This window comes from Monodon monoceros, unplaced genomic scaffold (assembly GCF_005190385.1).
Source record: "Monodon monoceros isolate NGI ecotype Baffin Bay Population unplaced genomic scaffold, NGI_Narwhal_1 Super_Scaffold_15, whole genome shotgun sequence".
Classification (NCBI taxonomy): domain Eukaryota; kingdom Metazoa; phylum Chordata; class Mammalia; order Artiodactyla; family Monodontidae; genus Monodon; species Monodon monoceros.
The window spans coordinates 75,059,588-75,078,940 of record NW_021703771.1 but is presented as its reverse complement, the minus strand read 5'-3'; the positions used below and the strand labels follow the sequence as shown (position 1 = coordinate 75,078,940).

The window sequence follows — 19,353 nt, the reverse complement described above, 5'->3', positions numbered from 1 at the left end:
AACAGAGAATCTGGAAAAACTGTGGAAGTTTCTTGGTTGTTCCCCTTTCCCAGACCATACAGGCTAATTAGAGTAAGAAACAGCTGGTGGACGAATGGCTCCCTGCCAGTGTGTTTGGAAAGCTTTCTTTTGAGTAACTAATATATGTCATTTACAACAATGGTGAAAATACTGAGCATAGCAAGGTTATTTTTGAAATGTCAACAAAATACCACAAATGGTACAAATATTTGCTATCTAAATATAGCATGTGTCTCTTTCACTCTGACAAGTATTTTTTTTTTCCTCTATTGTTTTTTTCAGGTCAAACACTTCAGAGCTTTGCAGGAACAGGCAAGGACCTACTTAGATCTCCTTTGTACCATGTGTGACTTGTCAAACTCTTCAGTGAAAACCACAGCAAAAGACATTCAACAAACAGAACAAATGGTAAAAGTTAAAAAATGACATTGGATATATCTGACTATATTCTCTTGCTTGAATGTTAGATGTGAAAAAAATTTTCTCCTTGGAGTATTCTTGCCATAATGCTCCTACAAGCATTATAATAAATATGTATTGAATTTCAACTAAGTCACAGAAAAGTAGGCACACGCTAATACTGATGCCACTGAATTGGAAGTGAAATATTTAGTCCCATTGAACTGCTAAACATTCGCACCTCTTTCCTCTTCTCTCTTCTCCTCAATTACCATTCTCTCTTTTCCTATTTTTTCACTCATTTTTTTTCTTGTCTCCTTTTCCATTGTTTTCTTTCGGTCATATTTAGTGTGAAAGGGCCTCCTGACCCTTCCTATTAGGATGGCAAACATCTGTCATGACCCTTCTAATTCATTGGCAGTGGCTGAGTGTGGTGTTGAGAAGAATTCTGAAGCTGTATCTGGGCCCTTCGGACAGTGTTGCGCTGAGTTAGCAGTACCTGCCTGCAGCAGACAGATGGCGCCACAGAGGCCGCTGCCTTAAACTCTGGAACACAACATGTTTGGATTAAAAAAAAAAAAAAAAGACTTGGTTTTGTTATTTAACTGATTAAATATTCCAGAATAGTAAAATGATCTAAAGGAAAAAATAATGAAGAAATTAAGATAATTAAATAATTATAATATAGATATTAAAATAATTAAACTAACGTATGTATTTTTACTTTTATGTTTTATTACATTACCAAAGCAAGTCTGTATTTAAATCCTTAAGAAAGATGATATAGCTCCTATATTTTTTTTACAGAAATGATTTATCAAAATAAGTTATATGATTTCAAAAACCAGTGAAGCAGATCTAAGCATATATCCAAAATGTTAATAACCCAGTGTTCTATAAGAAGTATCAGCAACTATGCACTAGAGAACAATATAAGTCTTTTCTAGTTAACCCCAAGACCAAATTGATGACTCAGTCAAACAGATGTACCCACTGAAATGCCCAATGTGAAAAACCATTAGGGCAGCTTCTGACCTAATAAATTGTTAAAACTTCTAGACCTTCACAGTATTGATTGAAATCATATGGCATAAGTCTTAGACATTTGAAGTCTTTAGAAAACCTAAATATAAAATCTGTTTTTCTTGAAGCAAATAATTCTTTTTGGATTTATCACTCGTGTGTATGTGTGTGTGTGTGTGCACACACGTGCGTTGGCCTGTGTACATGGACAGGCTGATTCATTGAACATAAATGATTCTGTCCATTGCTGCTAAGTTTTGCCTCTGTGTTTTCTCCAGATTGAACGAAGGCTTGCCCAGGCACAGAACTTAACTCAGGGCTGGGAAGAGATCAAGCACATGAAGGCTGAGCTTTGGATTTACCTCCAGGATGCCAGTCAGCAGCTGCAGAATATGAAGAGGAGCCACTCAGAACTGGAGCTAAATATTGCACAGAACATGGTGTCTCAAGTAAAGGTAGGAATTAACGTGCCTCCAGGGGAGCTGGAGGAGACCAGGACGGGTGTATGTCAATCAATCCTTACACATAGTTATTTAAGGAATGAGATAGAACAGCTTTCATTTGGTGCCAGAAAAATATAGCTCAGAAAGTGAACATTCAGATATTTTCTTGGAGCTCCAGTTGGCCACTTGCATTGAAGGACATTCACTCTGTAGCTTATTTCTGAATAGAGAACTGTGGTTTAGCTAGCAGAACCAGAAGACTCTGCCATTAAACAAACATGAAGCCTTATTATTCATTAGCTTTTCATCACAATATTGCTAAAGCTGTAGGACTTATCAATTTATTAAATATATATTTAATATATAAAACATATTAACATACAACTGATTTAAAATGTAATAAAATATTTATATAATTTAAAATATAATAGAAAATTATTATAAGTATATTAACTTGATTGGAAGTTGTACCAGATTTTTTTTTTAAGAATTCTTTTTTTTAAAAATTAATTAATTTTATTTTTGGCTGCGTTGGGTTTTTATTGCTGCGCGCAGGCTTTCTCTAGTTGCGGCGAGCGGGGGCTACTCTTTGTTGCGGTGCGCGGGCTTCTCACCGTGGTGGCTTCTCTTGTTGCAGAGCACGGGCTTTAGGTGCGTGGGCTTCAGTAGTTGTGGCACGCGGGCTCAGTAGTTGTGGCTCACGGGCTCTAGAGCGCAGGCTCAAGTAGTTGTGGCACACGGGCTTAGTTGCTCCGCAGCATGTGGCGTCTTCCCCGACCAGGGCTCGAACCCGTGTCCCCTGCATTGGCAGGCGTATTCTTAACCACTGCACCACCAGGGAAGCCCTGTACCAGATTTTTAACAAAGCTTAACATTTATTTTTTCTCTGTGACAATCAGCCATTTTTATTTTCTACTGGGATATTGTTTGCATATGCAGAAAGAAGAATGGAAAGAATATAAATTAGATTTTATTCTCAAAAGCATGAACTTTAAAAATTTTTAGAAAACTAAGGATGCACTTTAAGATAAAATATTAACTTTTTTTCCTTAGTGGCTATAATACTGTTTCACATTTATCAGTTTTTCCTTATACTTTTCAAAGGAACACAAGAAAATACCACAGTACCCTCTGATTCTTAAACACTTGGAAATTTGTTCATAAGGAAGTATGATGATTTTAGATTTTCTCTTTGTCCCTCACTATACATTCTTCAATTACAAAAGTATTCAGAGGTATTGTATCTATGTCTCAATCTGTATTTATTTGGGGGGGGCTATTCAACATTATTTTATTGTTGTCATCCTTTAGGATTTTGTTAAGAAACTACAGTGCAAACAGTCATCAGTGACCACTATTACAGAGAAGGTGGATGAGTTAACCAAGAAGCAGGAGTCTCCTGAACATAAGGAAATAAGTCATTTAAACGACCAGTGGCTGGATCTGTGCCTTCAGTCCAACAATCTGTGCTTGCAAAGGGAAGAGGATTTCCAGAGAACACGAGATTACCACAACTGTATGAATGTCGTCGAAGTATTCTTAGAAAAATTTACTACAGAATGGGATAACTTAGCCAGGTAACAGCAATTCTCCAGTGGGTCACCAAAATGCTAAGCCAGAAATTTCTTAATTTTTATAAAAATCAAAAATGTCTTTCTTACATTTTAAACGTTTTCTATCATTATAAATATTGATAAAACATTATGAAGAATCTGGTGTCATCTGTATCCATAATCACGGTTTTCCTTGCTCAATATTAATTTAAGCAGTGAGTAAAAGGAAAATATTTGAAAATGGCACCATTTCTACCTGCGACCTCAAGGAATATTTCAAAGCTGTTACACTGTGTGTTCAAAGAATATCCCAAGAATATTTCTAGTTTTAATTACCAGTTATGGGACTATCATCTATGATTTCAGGACATGAATCCTTCTTGAATCTATAGTTCCATGGGTTTCTTGTCAATTCTGTAAAGTAACACATTCTATGTAATTCAGTCTAGTTTTGTCTTGTACTTGTGGTATTCTAGAACTTAGTGAACAATCTAAATTCAATTAATGTGTGTCTTATTTGATTTTATAGCAATTGAACCCCTCTTAACTTTTTCTTTGAAAAGGATTCCCTCTCTCCCACATACATTGAGTCATCATATGGAAATCTTTCTATGCTCTGATCACTATAATTATTAAAACCTGTACTTCTTCTGCCCAGATTTATCAATTTGTAGCAATTAAAACTGAAAACATTATTCTAGCTGTAGTTAAATCGTTAAATCATGGGGTTTTTTGTTTTGGGTGTTTCTTTTTTGGAGGAGGTACATGCTTTCTGATTTGTTTACTTTTTCTTGATGCTCAGCATTTTACTAATCTTCGGGATAAATCCAGTATCAGCAAAAACCCATATTTCAGACGGACAATAGGCACCTCCGTCTGGTTAACCCACAAACACCTCACATCTAATATGTCCCGAACAGAACTCATCATATGGCCTCCCAACACTCTTCCTCATACTTGAGAACTAATCGTTTTGTAAGTGAAAAAGACTCTAAGATGGAATTTTCTCATATGTGTTTTGTAGTCAAAGGGATGAGAATCCTTTGCATTTCACAGTTATTTCTAAAGGTTTCTAATGATAAACAGAAAATATCTAAGTTCCACACATGAGCAGCTGTTAGAGCCATTGGTTGTCTCTCACACATGGTCGACCATCTAGCACTGGATTGTTTACGGGAGCTTCTTCTCACAGTAAAGCACGTAAATCACAGATCACTTAATTTCTCCACGTGCCTTTCAAGAATGCAGTAGATCAGTGTTTCTCAATACTTAGTGTTTCCGCAGATCATCAGGGGAACTTGTTAATATGCAGATCCTCGTCAGTTGCTGAGAGTCAGAGGAAGAAGCTACAAAGTACACCTCAGATGTGATGGGAGGGCAGCCTTAGCTAGAAGAAGTAGCTGGGCAAACTATCTTGGTTCAACTTCTGCTATGGAAATATATGGGTCTTACGTTCCATAATAATTATAGCATCTCTGTCGATAAGCCATGAAGGGAACCACTCTAAGCTAAGAAAGAAGATGGTGATATGCACTTTAACATGACGTGAACAAACACAGGTATTAACTAAAGTTAACTTGATTTTATGTCTTTTAATATATACATACAGATCTGATACAGAGAGTACAGCCATCCACCTAGAAGCTTTGAAGAAATTGGCGCTGGCATTGCAGGAGAGAAAGCAGGCTATTGATGATCTGAAAGAGAAAAAGCAGAACGTGATAGACCATCTGAACGTGGATGACAAAGAATTAGTCAAAGAACAGACGAGTCACCTTGAACAACGCTGGTTTCAGCTTGAGGACCTTGTTGAAAGGAAAATCCAAGTGTCTGTCACCAACCTGGAGGAGTTAAGTGTGGTCCGGTCCAGATTTCAGGAGCTGATGGACTGGGCGGAAGAGCAACGACCCAACATTGCTGAGGCTCTTAAGCAGAGCCCTCCGCCTGACATGGCTCAGAACCTTCTCATGGATCACCTTGCCATTTGCAGCGAACTGGAGGCCAAACAGATGCTCCTGAAATCACTCACGAAGGATGCTGATAGGGTGATGGCTGATCTTGGCCTCAATGAGAGGCAGATAATCCAGAAGGTACTCTCTGATGCCCAAAGGCATGTGAATAGTCTCAGCGACTTAGTGGGCCAGAGACGAAAGTACTTAAACAAGGCTTTGTCGGAGAAAACCCAGTTTCTCATGGCGGTGTTCCAGGCGACCAGCCAAATTCAGCAACATGAGCGCAAGATAATGTTCCGTGAACATATCTGCCTGTTACCGGATGACGTGAGCAAACAAGTGAAAACATGTAAGAGCGCACAAGCCAGCCTCAAGACTTACCAAAATGAAGTCACTGGACTTTGGGCCCAGGGCCGCGAATTAATGAAAGGAGTCACAGAGCAGGAAAAGAGCGAGGTGCTGGGGAAGCTTCAGGAATTGCAGAGTGTCTATGACACCGTTTTACAAAAGTGCAGCCATCGGCTACAAGAACTGGAGAAAAATTTGGTTTCTAGGAAGCATTTTAAGGAAGATTTTGATAAAGCTTGTCACTGGCTAAAACAAGGAGATATTGTTACCTTTCCTGAAATCAGCCTAATGAATGAGAGTGCTGAGCTGCATACGCAGCTGGCCAAATACCAACACATTCTTGAACAATCTCCGGAATATGAAAATCTCCTACTTACACTGCAGGGAACTGGACAGGCCATACTGCCGACGCTGAATGAAGCCGATCATTCCTACCTCAACGAAAAGCTAAATGCACTGCCCCTGCAGTTCAATGTAATTGTCGACTTGGCTAAAGACAAGTTCTGTAAAGTCCAGGAAGCAATTCTGGCTCGGAAAGAATATGATTCCTTGATCGAGTTGACAACCCAGTCTCTGTGTGATCTCGAAGACCAGTTCTCCAAGGTGAGCCAAGTCCCCAGCGACCTGAGTGTTGAAGAGGCTCTGTGTCTTCAGGATGGTTGTCGAGCTCTTGGGGGAGAGGTGGCAGCCCTTGCAGAAGCAGTGGATGAACTGAACCAGAAGAAAGAAAGTTTTCGCAGCACAGGGCAGCCATGGCAACCAGACCGGATGCTGCATCTCATCACCCTGTACCACAGGCTGAAGCGACAGACAGAACAAAGGGTGAGCTTATTAGAAGACACCACCAGTGCTTATCAAGAGCATGAAAAGATGTGCCACCAGCTAGAGAAACACCTAGAGGTTGTGAGAACAGAGCAGGCCAAGGTGAACGAGGAGACGCTTCCTGCAGAGGAGAAGCTCAAAGTGTATCACTTCCTGGCGGGAAGCCTCCAGGATTCAGGAATTCTTCTAAAACGAGTGACTGTGCATCTCGAAGATCTTGTTCCGCATCTTGACCCCTCAGCTTACGAGAAAGCCAAGCATCAGATCCAAGCCTGGCAAGAGGAGTTAAAACTGCTGACTTCCGCCATTGGCGTGACGGTGACGGAGTGTGAGAGCCGCATGGTGCAGAGCAGAGACTTCCAGACGGAGCTGAGCCGCTCCCTGGACTGGCTGCGGAGCGTGGAGACAGCGCTGAGTGGGCCACTGTGCCTGGACCTGAACCTGCGGGACGTCCAGGAGGAGATCAGAAAGGTCCAAATCCATCAGGAAGAGGTGCAGTCCAGCCTGAGGATAATGAATGCGCTGAGTAACAAGGAGAAGGAGAAATTCACGAGGGCCAAGGAGCTGATCTCTGCCGACCTACAGCACACACTAGCTGAGCTCTCCGAGCTGGACGGGACCCTGCAGGAAGCTCTCCGCACCAGACAGGTCGGTACCACAGGGCTTTCCCTTTCTGTTTTCCACTTTGCTTCTTTGTAAATAGGTGTGAGAAATTTCTTTGGTTTCGATTTTTTGTTTAGAATTGCTTCCTTAAATGTTTCTTTTTTTGACTACTACATGGAATCATCTTCAGTTGTGACTTTAAAAGGTGCTTTTATTGTTTATCCTCATGGTATTCATTTCATGTGATTTTCATGTTGACTAGACTTTGGTTTTAATACAGGAACACCTCAGTTATGCTTCTCCTTTAGGAGAGATAATAAATGATAACACTAGTATAATTAATACCATATGTGAGGAATTAATCATAAAATTCATTCATTAGCAATGAATAAGTAGTGATGCTTTTTTAAAAACAATGTGAAACCTGGCATTTCTAAGCGTAGTCCTGGATGAAGAGTCTCCAGATGGAGAGAGGCAGATGGATGATGCAGTCCTGACTTGGTGCTGAGCCAGGCTTTCTTGCAGGGTCTCCCATCAGTTGCCCCATCTCTCCACCCCTTCCTCAGGGAGGAGTGCTTCCTCTTCTCTGGCTTCCCTGAAGCACAACAGAAGCGAGACTAGAATATCCATCATGACTTGAAGATAACAAAGAAATGAGAGCATGCTCAGAACTTCCCAGGTTAGCCTCCTAATTGTGACTTGTTCTGGGGCTCTGTGCATTCAAAAATAAGAGAGATACAACAGTGCCCAGAGGTGTACTTACTTTAATCCCTTGACCCTTTTTCTCCACATCTGTCCCTCTGATTCTATGGCATTTCAACCAGCCGTTTAAGTTAAGGACAGCCTTCCTTAGGATAATATAGTAACTATAGCTTTGGAGTAAAGCACACCTGGATTTTAATCTCAGTTATATGATCTTGAGCGAATTACTTACATCCCGTAAGTCTCAGTTTTCTCTGTGGAAGAGGGATAATAATATCTCCCTCTTCAGATTTATATTCTTAGTGCAGGGTCTCATGTAGAGGTATCCCCGGATGACTCTTAGCTATCATTTAACTTTATTTTTCACATAGATTAAGGTTAACACTAAATAATACAATTTTTAAAAAAATCTTAACATGTGGTTAAAATCTTAGTAAACTTCATCATGTAAAATTCTGACTTCTTAAACTAGAGTCTATTTAGTATATTTTTACCTTTTCATGTTGGTTCAGGCCACTGTTAAATTTTTTTCAAAAAACTATGTCCCTATAGCTGTAGGGATAGAGATGGAGTATTTAACCCAGAGTGAAGAATCAAAACAGAAGTTACCTGGAATTTTCATTCTTGAAAAACATCTGTCATGTAAGCTTGCTTCTGTTGATTTGATGATTTTTTTTTTTTTTGCTGTACGCGGGCCTCTCACTGTTGTGGCCTCTCCCGTTGCGGAGCACAGGCTCCGGACGCGCAGGCTCAGCGGCCATGGCTCACGGGCCCAGGCACTCCGCGGCATGTGGGATCTTCCCGGACCGGGGCACGAACCCGTGTCCCCTGCATCGGCAGGTGGACTCTCAACCACTGCGCCACCAGGGAAGCCCGGTTTGATGATTTTTGAACCAAAATCTTGAATCTGCTAAGGTGTCCCTACTTCTGCCATCTTGTAATTGGTAGTCTTATTGATTGTCTTGGCCCAAATAACTGAAGGTCGCGGTTCTGGTGGCATTTCTAACCTCCACCACTGATTCTTTGCTTTGCCATCCTCGTTCTTTCCTCATTAAGTGCTAATCTTACATGTACTTTCTCTACCACTTCTCTGCATCTTTGCTTGACAGTAATGGCTTGTCTTGTCCAACCACTGATGGCCAATTAGAGTGTTTCCTTTCCTTCTGGATCTGAATGGACTTCATTGCACAGGGGTCAGCTTTCCAATCTTCAACTTTTCTATCGTAGTCTCTATGCAAGACTTATAGGCTACTATTTCACTACCAGAAATCACTATTTGGTCTGGTAAATGCCGTTTTGGAAGTTTGGTGTTATTACACTCCCTTTTTTCCCCTCCAGCTTTATTGAGGGATAATTGACAAAGAAAATGGTAAGATATTTAAAGTGTACAATGTAATGGTTTGATATATGTACACATTGTGAAAGAATTCCTTCTTCAAGTCAGTTAACAAGTTAACACATCCATCACATCACATATATATCTTTATCTGTTTTTTGTTTTTTTGGTGAAAACATTTAATTTCTGCTTGTTAAGCAGATTTCAAGTATACGTTACACTGTTATCAGCTACAGTCACCATGTTACACGTTAGATCCCCAGACCTTATTCAACTTAAAACTAAAAGTTTGCACCATTTTTTTTTTTTGGCTGCACCACACAGCTTGTGGGATTTTAGTTCCCCGACCAGGGATTGAACCTGGGCCCTCAGCAGTGAGATCATGGAATCTTAACCCCTGGACCACCAGGAATTCCCAAAAAGTTTGCACCATTTTATCAACCTCTCTATTTTGTTCACCCTGCAGCCCCTGGCAACCAGTTTTCTACTCGTAAGTTTCTATGATTTCAGCTTTTTCTTTTTTTTTTTTTTTTTTTAGAGTCCGTATGATATTTGTGAGACCATGTGATATTTGTCTTTTTCTGTCTGGCTTATTTCACTTAGAGTAATATCCTCCAGGTTTGTCCGTGTTTTGGGAAATGACAGGATTTCCTTCTTTTTTAAGGCTGAATAATATTCCAAGGTGTGTATTTTTTTTTAATTCTTTCATCTGTGGATGGACACTTAGGTTGTCTCCATACCTTGACTATTGTGAATAACACTGCTATGAACATGAGAGTACAGATATCTCTTCGAGATAATGATTTTGTTTTCTTTGGATAAATACCCAGAAGTGAGATTGCTGGATCATACTGGCAGTTAATTTCTTGAGGAACTTCCATGCTGTTTTCCACAGTGGCTATAGCAGTTTACATTCCTACTGGTATTATTATACTCCTACCTAAATGAGTCATTATTTCACTTTGGTGAATATTCATTCTGCCACATATTAGTAAGCATTACATTTTTCCTTTAAAGAGAGGACATTTCAGAACCATCATAAATTTCTATTCCATCTGTGACCTTGTTTATTTATTTTAACTGCAATAATAAAATTATAATAAGAAGAACAGAAGGGAAAGTAAAGGATAATAATGGATTGCACCCAAAAAAATTTACCAGCTTATCAATTCATTTATACACATACATCCATGTGACTGAAGACTGGAAAAGAAATGGAAAGCATAAACTATTTTTGGCAAACACATTGCAAAAGAGAGTTGATTATGTTTGCAATTGCTGTTTTTCAGGCTACCTTGACTCAGATGTATAGTCAGTGTCAAAGGTACTATCAAGTGTTTCAAGCAGCTAATGGCTGGCTTGACGATGCTCACGAAATATTACAGCTGACAGGCAACGGCCTAGATGTGGAGAGTGCAGAGGAAAGTCTCAAAAACCACGTGGAATTTTTTAGTACAGAGGATCAGTTCCACAGCAATCTGGAGGAGCTCCAAGGCCTAGTAGCCAACCTGGACCCACTCATCAAGCCAAGTGGAAAAGAGGACTTAGCACAGAAAATGGCCTCCCTGGAAGAGAAAAGCCGGGGAACAATACAGGAGTCACACATCCAGTTAGATCTCTTGCAGAGGTATTGGATTTGTTTGGTTCTTTATATTCTAGTGAAATGGATTTTCACATGGAAAATAGGAATATATTAATGATATACATTATCGTTCATTCTCTTCTCTTAAGTATCACTAGACATATTGCCATCAGAGCTCTGCACAGAGATGTGTGATTTTAAGTTGCTTATTGATGTGTGTTGGATTTTTTCAAGATGTGCAGCTCAGTGGCAGGATTACCAGAAGGCAAGGGAAGAGGTTATTGAATTGATGAATGATGCAGAGAAGAAATTGTCTGAGTTTTCTTTACTGAAGACTTCTTCCAGTCATGAAGCAGAAGAAAAATTGTCAGAACACAAGGTTAGTTTTGTTGGTTTTTTTTTAGTATTCTTTCATTGTAACTGTAATGGGTCTTTGCAGTATGATAGTTCCAGAAACAAGTCAATAAATCTTCATTTCCACCTGGGCTTTTTAAACACAAAAAGGATACATTTAACCACATTTCTTAGCAGTTTTAACTTAATTAAATGCTGTCATCTTTTTAGGATTCCCGTTAGAAATGCATAGCTAGGTTTAAAAAGACACATTCAGAGCAATTTGCTTCTGATAAGATGTGATACAATAGATTTCAGTAAATGCTTTCTGGTGTAACTTAGATTAATTCAATTAAAACTCAAAAATTAATAGCTGAGTCTCACTCATATCACAGCAATATAAGGTAGAATGTGACATACTTAAATATCAAATTCCATTCACTTATATTTTTGCTAGTTTTTAAAAATGGGAGAATGTCATCTCAAGCAGCATGTAAATGTTTGTTTGTAATAAATAAGTATTCGCCTTACCTCTTTAAAAAAAGCCAAGCCTAACTCAATTACAAATTAAATGTAAAAGTAAGAATTACCAGAGGAAAATAAACATGTAGGAACATTTCCTTTTGCGGATAATTTTAGGCTTTACCAAAATCCATAGAGCTTTTGAAAAAAGCCATCTCTCCCCTCAACCTCTGTTCCTCTACCCACCCAGGCTTTAGTGTCAGTAGTTAACTCTTTTCATGAGAAAATTGTGGCCTTAGAGGGTAAAGCTTCAGAACTGGAAAGAACCGGAAATGGCGCCAGCAAAGCAACCATGAGCAGGTCGATGACGGCTGTCTGGCAGCGTTGGAACCGGCTCCGCGCTGTGGCCCAGGACCAGGAGAAGATACTGGAAGAGGCAGTGGATGAGTGGAAGAGCTTTAACAATAAGGTAATCTCCATTACTGATGGGCTCAAAGTATTGTTTCCTTGCTGATGAGAATGTATTTTAAAAAGTGGTATTTTGCTCCTTTTTTCAAATCGGCCTTATGAAAGTAAAAAGCCTTTTTAAAAAAATCTCTATTTACATTGATGTGAAAACCAAAATATGAAATAAAATACATATGCAATGTGCAATTTGGTCCCAAGTCTGGGTCCAGTTATTTTAATAGGAAATAAGCCAAGTAATCACATTTGAAAGGGGGACAAGCCCATTTTGCCCCATTTGTGAGGCTGTTAGTGACACTTTCTTTCCTGGCCCTGAAAAAGTGCAAAACACTTTGTCTTTGCCATGAAATAAGCAGGAATTTAACTCATTTTCCAAATCCTGTTTAATTTAATATCTTCCCTTTTAAGTAGGGTTCAAGTTTTAAGCCACATCTTCCTTTATGACTCAAAGGCACGTATTCATGTTAGCGTAAATATTGAAAAGAGTTTTTCTTTTATCTGTTTAGTAAAAGAATTTTTTTTAAAAAAACCTTTTTCAATGTTATGAAATGTCTGATTGCCCTATTATTATTATATTTTTATTTATTTATTTATTTTTGGCCATGCCATGCAGCATGTGGGATCTCAGTTCCCTAACCAGGGATCGAACCCGTGCCCCCTGCATTGGGAACACAGAGTCTTAACCATTGGATTGCCAGGGGAGTCCCTGCCCTGATGTTATTTTGAGATTAAATCTTAAAACGCAGAATAATAGCGTGGTCTTTCCTTCCATGTTAAGGAGATTGTTCACATTTTAGTTTCCCGAGATTTAGAGTTGACACCATCATCTTTATCGTGCTCCAATGCATTAGTGTCAGATTTGGCATTTATGGGAATTGCCCTCTTTTTTTCAGTTTATTTACTTTGAACTTCATAGTATGTACATTTGTCATCAGGTTAAAAAAGCCACTGAAATGATTAATAAGCTGCAAGATAAATTACCGGGAAGTTCAGCAGAGAAAGCCTCAAAAGCAGAACTCCTAACTCTTCTTGAATATCATGACACATTCATTCTGGAGCTGGAACAGCAACAGTCGGGCTTACGGATGCTGGAGCAGCAAGCACTGAGCATGCTCCAGGATGGGGCCGAGCTGTCCCCTGGAGAAGAGCCACCCACTGTGCAGGAAATCACGGCAATGCAGGACCGGTGCCTGAAGTAATTATACACCTGCTCTCATTCTCTGCTTCTAAACTTGGCCATGACCCAAAGGGACAAATGTGGTATTAAGAGTCTGGGAGTGCTCCCCCCCAGGCCACCTTACAAATGTGGGGCTCTGTTCCTGTCATCCTTGCTATCTAGTACATATCTAGTCGTATTTAGAAATATAGTAATGAACCAGATGCAATCTCTGCCTTCAGGTAGTTTACAGTCAAGCGGCAGAGGTAGACAACTAAAGATGCCTTTTAGGCGGAGCGTGGGAGGGGCACTAAGGGAAATCAAAGCAGAGGCAACTAAACTAGGAGAGGAGTCAAGGAAGGCTTCTCTTCAGAAGGCTATTTAAGCTAAAGACTAAGCAGGCTTCAGCCAGCCAGTGAGGTGGGAGGAGAGCTCTGCAAACAGGGCAATGACAAGTAAGAAAGCGTGGAAGGAAGCATGTCACCTCAGGGGAACTCTTGGGTGATGGGGCGATTCATGAGACTTAAAGCTTAAAAGGTAAACAGTTGGGAGCTGTTGAGTACTTGGTTTTGATAAATCTTGATAACTCATTGGCTAAACTGGATGACACATAGATTAGAGCAAGGATGATACCAAAGTCCAGGTAAATAATAGTCATTTACTGATAGTGAACTTAGAGAAAGTTAATCTTTTATTTATTTATTATTTATTTATTTACTTTTGGCTGTGTTGGGTCTTCATTGCTACACACAGGTTTTCTCTAGTTGTGGAGGGGGGGGGCACCCTTCGTTGCGGTGTGTGGGCTTCTCTTGCTGTGGCGCACGGGCTCAGTAGTTGTGGCACACGGGCTTAGTTTTTCCGCGTCATGTGGGATCTTCCCGGACCAGGGTTTGAACCTGTGTCCCCTGCGTTGGCAGGCGGATTCTTAACCACTGCATCACCAGGGACGTCCTGAAAGTTAATCTTAATGATATGTAATGATATGTAACCAGCCTGATTGACTTATGGGGAAACGTCACTATGTAATTTAACTCCTGTGTTAACTACTATTACTCATACATATCCTACATTCACCCCTTCACTTATAGATGAGTTCAGGATAATCTGACTCCACGTATTTAAATTTTTTTAACCAAATTTATGTCAATTCAAATAAAGACTTACAATTTGGATGTTGAACATTATTAATCATAAAATTTCCAAAGTTTGAGTCTTTATTTAAAGACTAGTTTCTAATAGGCACAAATACTCCAGTTACACATTACTTTTAAAGGCTGATGATTCTGCACCATGAGTAGATTTTCAAAGAGGAAATAAATAATCAAACAATCTCCATGTTACTCTCGACAAGAAAATGAATTACAGTTTAGTGGCATGGGAGTATGTCAGCTCTCAATTTTCCAGGGATAAATCATTCACTTCACGTGATGTATTTTCTTCTGTTATACTTCAAGTAAACTTAAATGTTACTGAAAATCATCTGGCAGTTTGGGGGAAGTGTCTTTACTTGGAAAAAAGATAGGCGGCTTCTCTTTTTTAATGTCTGTTTTTGACAATTTGATGTCACGTATTGGGGGGGTTCCTTTCGTTTCAGTCCACATCTTCTTTCTCCCTTTATTGTGTCTAAAGCATACAGGAGAAAGTGAAGAAGAACAGAAAGGTGTTAAGGCAGGAGCTGAAGGAGCGAGAAGTGGTGGAGACCCAAATCAATTCAGTAAAATCTTGGGTTCAGGAAACGAAGGAGTATTTGGGGAATCCAACCATAGGAATAGATGCTCAACTTGAAGAACTTAAGGTACAAAACTCATTCCCTAGACCCATCATGTTAAAAAATTGTCCTGCTTTTAATCAAATGTATCTGTTTATATTCAATGAAATAATTGAATTAAAAATTTTTAGAAATGTTTTCTATCAAAGACTTTTAGTATTATTTCATTGGGCTTTCTTTTGTTCTGTATAAAGTGGACATGCTTCTTATTGAGACTAAAGAAAATTTTGCTTTTTGCAAATGTGTTTCTCTAATTCCACACTTAATCATATTTTGAGGAACAATACATAGCCTTGTCTCTGTACCCATAAAAATTAATTTCCTTATCAGGCTCCCAGAAATTTCTTATGTTGATCTTTTCTTCAGATTCTCCTAACAGAAGCCACAAATCACCGACAGAACATTGAGAAAATGGCTGAAGAACAGAAGAATAAGTATCTTGGTCTTTATACTATATTACCTTCTGAACTCTCTCTTCAGCTAGCCGAAGTGGCCTTGGATCTAGGAACTATCCATGATCAGGTAAACCTACGGTCAAGAAAGAGTACTTTTCCGCTCTTTTATAGGCTCAGTACTCGTGTATGAGAGTTCGTGATTTTCACAATCCTGTCTTCATGGAAACAGAGTTAAAAAAAAAAGATCAGTATAAAATAATAATATTAAATTAGAGGTCTTATTCATAGGCAAGAAGCATATGAGAAGATATTAGATGTGAACAATACTGTCAAACATTAAAGATAATTTATCTGCTTCCAAAAGGAAATTACTCAAAGAAACAAAGATACATTTCATGTATTCAACAAGTATTTATAGAGTATCCAGAGTCTGCCAGGCACTCTTCTTTTGTTGTTTCAGTTCAGCAAGATGTAGTAGGTGAAGATATTTGAAAAAAGGGAAAATCAGAGTTAAAAAAATAAGGTAAAACCAGGAATGAGGTTTCTACCCCAAATGCATGCTATAGGATCCCCTATTATGTCTAGAGGAAGTCCTATCAGTCTAACTCTAACTTCCAAATAACTAAGGAAAGGAATGTGTATACATTTTTTTTTTTTTTTTTGCTGTACGCGGGTCTCTCACCGTTGTGGCCTCTCCCGTTGCGGAGCACAGGCTCCAGACGCGCAGGCTCAGCGGCCATGGCTCACGGACCCAGCCGCTCCGCGGCATGTGGGATCCTTCCGGACCGGGGCACGAACCCGTGTCCCCTGCATTGGCAGGGGGACTCTCAACCACTGCGCCACCAGGAAAGCCCGGAATGTGTATAAATTTTAAAACAAACCTTTTTTTTTTTTTTTTAATTTAACAAATTGCTACATAGCCATTCATAGTACTGAGATCAGAGGGATATTTCTATCTTAACTCCTCGTAAAGAACATACACTTTCATGTAGGGAAAATAGCTTCAGTAGCATTTGTATGGAAACATAATGGGTTTTAGGACCTTCTTGGTGGCCTGACACTAAAGCAGTTTAGTTAACACTGGTCTACAGAAGATAAAGGGAGGATAATTCTAAACTACTACATGAAATGGAAAGTAGTATTGCATTGTAGAAACTATAAAACTATAAAATTCATGTAAGTGTGCTGTACCTTTTAGACTCTCCAGTGTATGATGCAAAGTGTTTAAAAATTTTCATCAAAGTCTAATTCTACTGCGTCATACTATTGACCTAAACTAAAATATTATTTTTTATTTTAAGTATTAAAATATTAATTTTATACTAATATTTTACAGTATTACTTATTTGGTTTTTCTTCTTAGACATTGGAAGGTCTTTTGGGAAGGATGACTTGGCGAGTTCAGATCTTAAAAAAAGAAGTTCAAATTTCAGGGTTTTTTCCTCTGGATAAATTTCCCTATAATAGAGTTATTCACATGCATTCCATTTACTTTAGCGCTCAACTCAAAATAATGAAGTTGAAAAAAGTACTCTCTTAATGGTGTATTTCCTCACTACTAAGGAGATTTGATTTGCTGTTTTTATATATTACAAAATGATTAGCACAATAAATCTAGTTAGCATTCAAAACCATACATAGTTATAAAAATTTTTTTTCTTGTGATGAAAACTTTTAAGAAGTACTCTCTTAGCAACCTTCAAGTATGCAATATAAGATTGTTAACTATAGTCACCATGCCACACATTACATGTGCATCACTTAAAGAGATTTTTTAAGGCCTTTCGTTTATACAAAGAAAATATTTCTTTACCATCTTCCCTTCAACATTTTATTATAAGCAAAATATGAATGTTATCATATCAAATCAAAGCCATTAGAAACTTGTAAATATTAACTGATTTTTCATTTTCCTTTCCATTGGACATGTTCTGTGCTTTTTTGTCATACTGTACAGAGGTAACTGGAAGTTAGAAAAAGAGTTAACAGATCATGAACAGCTACTTATGAAAAGGTGCATGGACACAAATCTGGGTGCCTCCAATTATCTGGAATCGTCTTCCATTTTATGAAGAAAAAGGCTTAGAAGAGTTTGTATGTTTAGGGTCACAGAGTTAGTAAGTGGAGAAGATAGAATTCAAACTCAGCTATCTGCACTGCTTCCTGTAAACATCTGATGAGTGAATCACTGTACATGCATTGCTTGTTCCCTTGCTGAAATAGCAGCAGAAAGAGGTGCAGTTAATACGTAAAATGGCGGGAAGTAAGGCTGCAGGGAAAACCATGAGAGTTTGTAATTGCACGTGGCTGGCTTGTTGAGGTACTTCGATGCCAAAGCAGTGTTGATGACCTAAAGTGCCTCTTGGCAGTATCTGAAGATGGAGATATATATTAGTATGAACTATCCAATTTTTACCATGGTTGATTTTGCTGTTCTCATTGATTATTTAGATCCAGGACAAAATAAAAGAAGTTGAACAGAGCAAGGCCATGAGTCAGGAATTCAGCCAGCAAATTCAGAAGATAGCCAAAGATCTCACAACTATTCTAACCAAGCTGAGAGCAAAGACAGATAATTTAGTTCAAGCTAAAACTGACCAAAAGGTAAGGAAGGAGAAGTGGAAATATAAGGGGGGCTATTGAATGAATTAAATATTTTGAGTGCATTAGTTTATTTTGAAGATACAGAAAAAAAAAAAAAAGCTTCCTTGATTAGCAGGCTTCATGAAAACCAGAGAGTAAAGGCAGGCAGTAAAGAAATTTTGTAAATACAATAATATAGAGCTACTTATATCGTATAATTTATTATCACAGTTAAACTGTATTCATAAATATACATGCATATGTAGCGTCAAAGGACTAAATGATGGTTTAGGATTACAAGTATATAAATTTCAAAATGAAGGATGTTCTTGGTAGTTAAATCCCTGTTCTCAGTTTGCCAATGAGTAAAGTGACTAATCCTTTTTGGGTGGGACAGAAGGAAAATTTTAGCTCTCTCAGCCTCGTAGGAAATAAACACCAGGGTTACGAAATATCCTGCTCTGCCTTCTCAACTGAAGAAGCAGAAACGAACCGATCATAGCTGAATTATTCTTATATATTTGGCTTTTACAAAAATCATTTAAAATATAATCCTTCCGATTCTGGAAAATCTGGAGAAATTTATTATCTATAGTCTAACGTTCTTTCCTTTTGATGACCATCCAGGTGCTAGGAAAGGAATTAGATGTCTGTAACTTAAAATTAATGGACCTAGGTGAAGCAGTACAAAAATTCTCGGAACAGAATGGCCAACTGGGTAAACCACTGGCCAAGAAGATTGGAAAACTGACTGAACTTCACCAGCAGGCCATTAGACAGGCCGATAACCGGCTCTCTAAGCTCAGCCAGGTATGTTTTCCCAGCCGGTAATCAACATTCTCTAAAGCCAAAATTCAATTTTCTGTTTTCTGCTTTTAAAAATAAGTGAAAAGATAATATGGACAGTGATGAGAGTAAGTTAAGTGTAGCTTATTTCATACCATGCCTGTATTCCTAAGATTGACATGTAAACCTGACTTTATTTTATATCAAACCATATTATAAATTTATTGACAAAGGTGTTCCTATAAATGGACTTTTTATAAATAAGTAAATATGTATATATATGTATGTTTGCCTTTACTTAATTGGTTCAGGTCACACATCATCATAATTGTTGAGCATAGACTGAACTTTTGCAAATTGATTATGTTTCTTTCTGCAGTCAGGGATGAGTTAAATCAGAATTTGCAACCAATAAATTATAATATTGAAACCTATAATCCCCACCTACCACCTCCTTATTCAGTGAGGGTAGAGTAGGAAAGGAGGGAGAGGGAAGAGCTAGGTAGAGGAATAAGAGATAAGAATGGAGACTTTTTTTAAAAGATTATTCAAGCATAGTAAGAACTTGGACTTTATCCTAAAGTCACTGGGAAGTCCTTAATAGATGTTCAATAAGGAAAT

At 38.5% G+C, this 19,353-nt stretch overlaps 1 protein-coding gene across 16 annotated transcripts in view; it reads left to right on the top strand.

Moving 5' to 3' along the window:
* The window catches only part of SYNE1 (spectrin repeat containing nuclear envelope protein 1), a 453,644-nt gene that overhangs the window by 250,311 nt on the left and 183,980 nt on the right, over positions 1-19,353 (top strand). For all 16 annotated transcript variants that reach the window (XM_029223419.1, XM_029223418.1, XM_029223413.1 and 13 more), the window contains 12 exons: positions 304-429; positions 1,722-1,898; positions 3,198-3,463; positions 5,049-7,209; positions 10,492-10,829; positions 11,019-11,163; positions 11,830-12,048; positions 12,980-13,239; positions 14,830-14,995; positions 15,335-15,490; positions 17,815-17,967; positions 18,574-18,756. In XM_029223419.1, the coding sequence (XP_029079252.1) occupies positions 304-429; positions 1,722-1,898; positions 3,198-3,463; positions 5,049-7,209; positions 10,492-10,829; positions 11,019-11,163; positions 11,830-12,048; positions 12,980-13,239; positions 14,830-14,995; positions 15,335-15,490; positions 17,815-17,967; positions 18,574-18,756 (4,350 nt within the window). The remainder of the gene's footprint in view (positions 1-303; positions 430-1,721; positions 1,899-3,197; positions 3,464-5,048; positions 7,210-10,491; positions 10,830-11,018; positions 11,164-11,829; positions 12,049-12,979; positions 13,240-14,829; positions 14,996-15,334; positions 15,491-17,814; positions 17,968-18,573; positions 18,757-19,353) is intronic.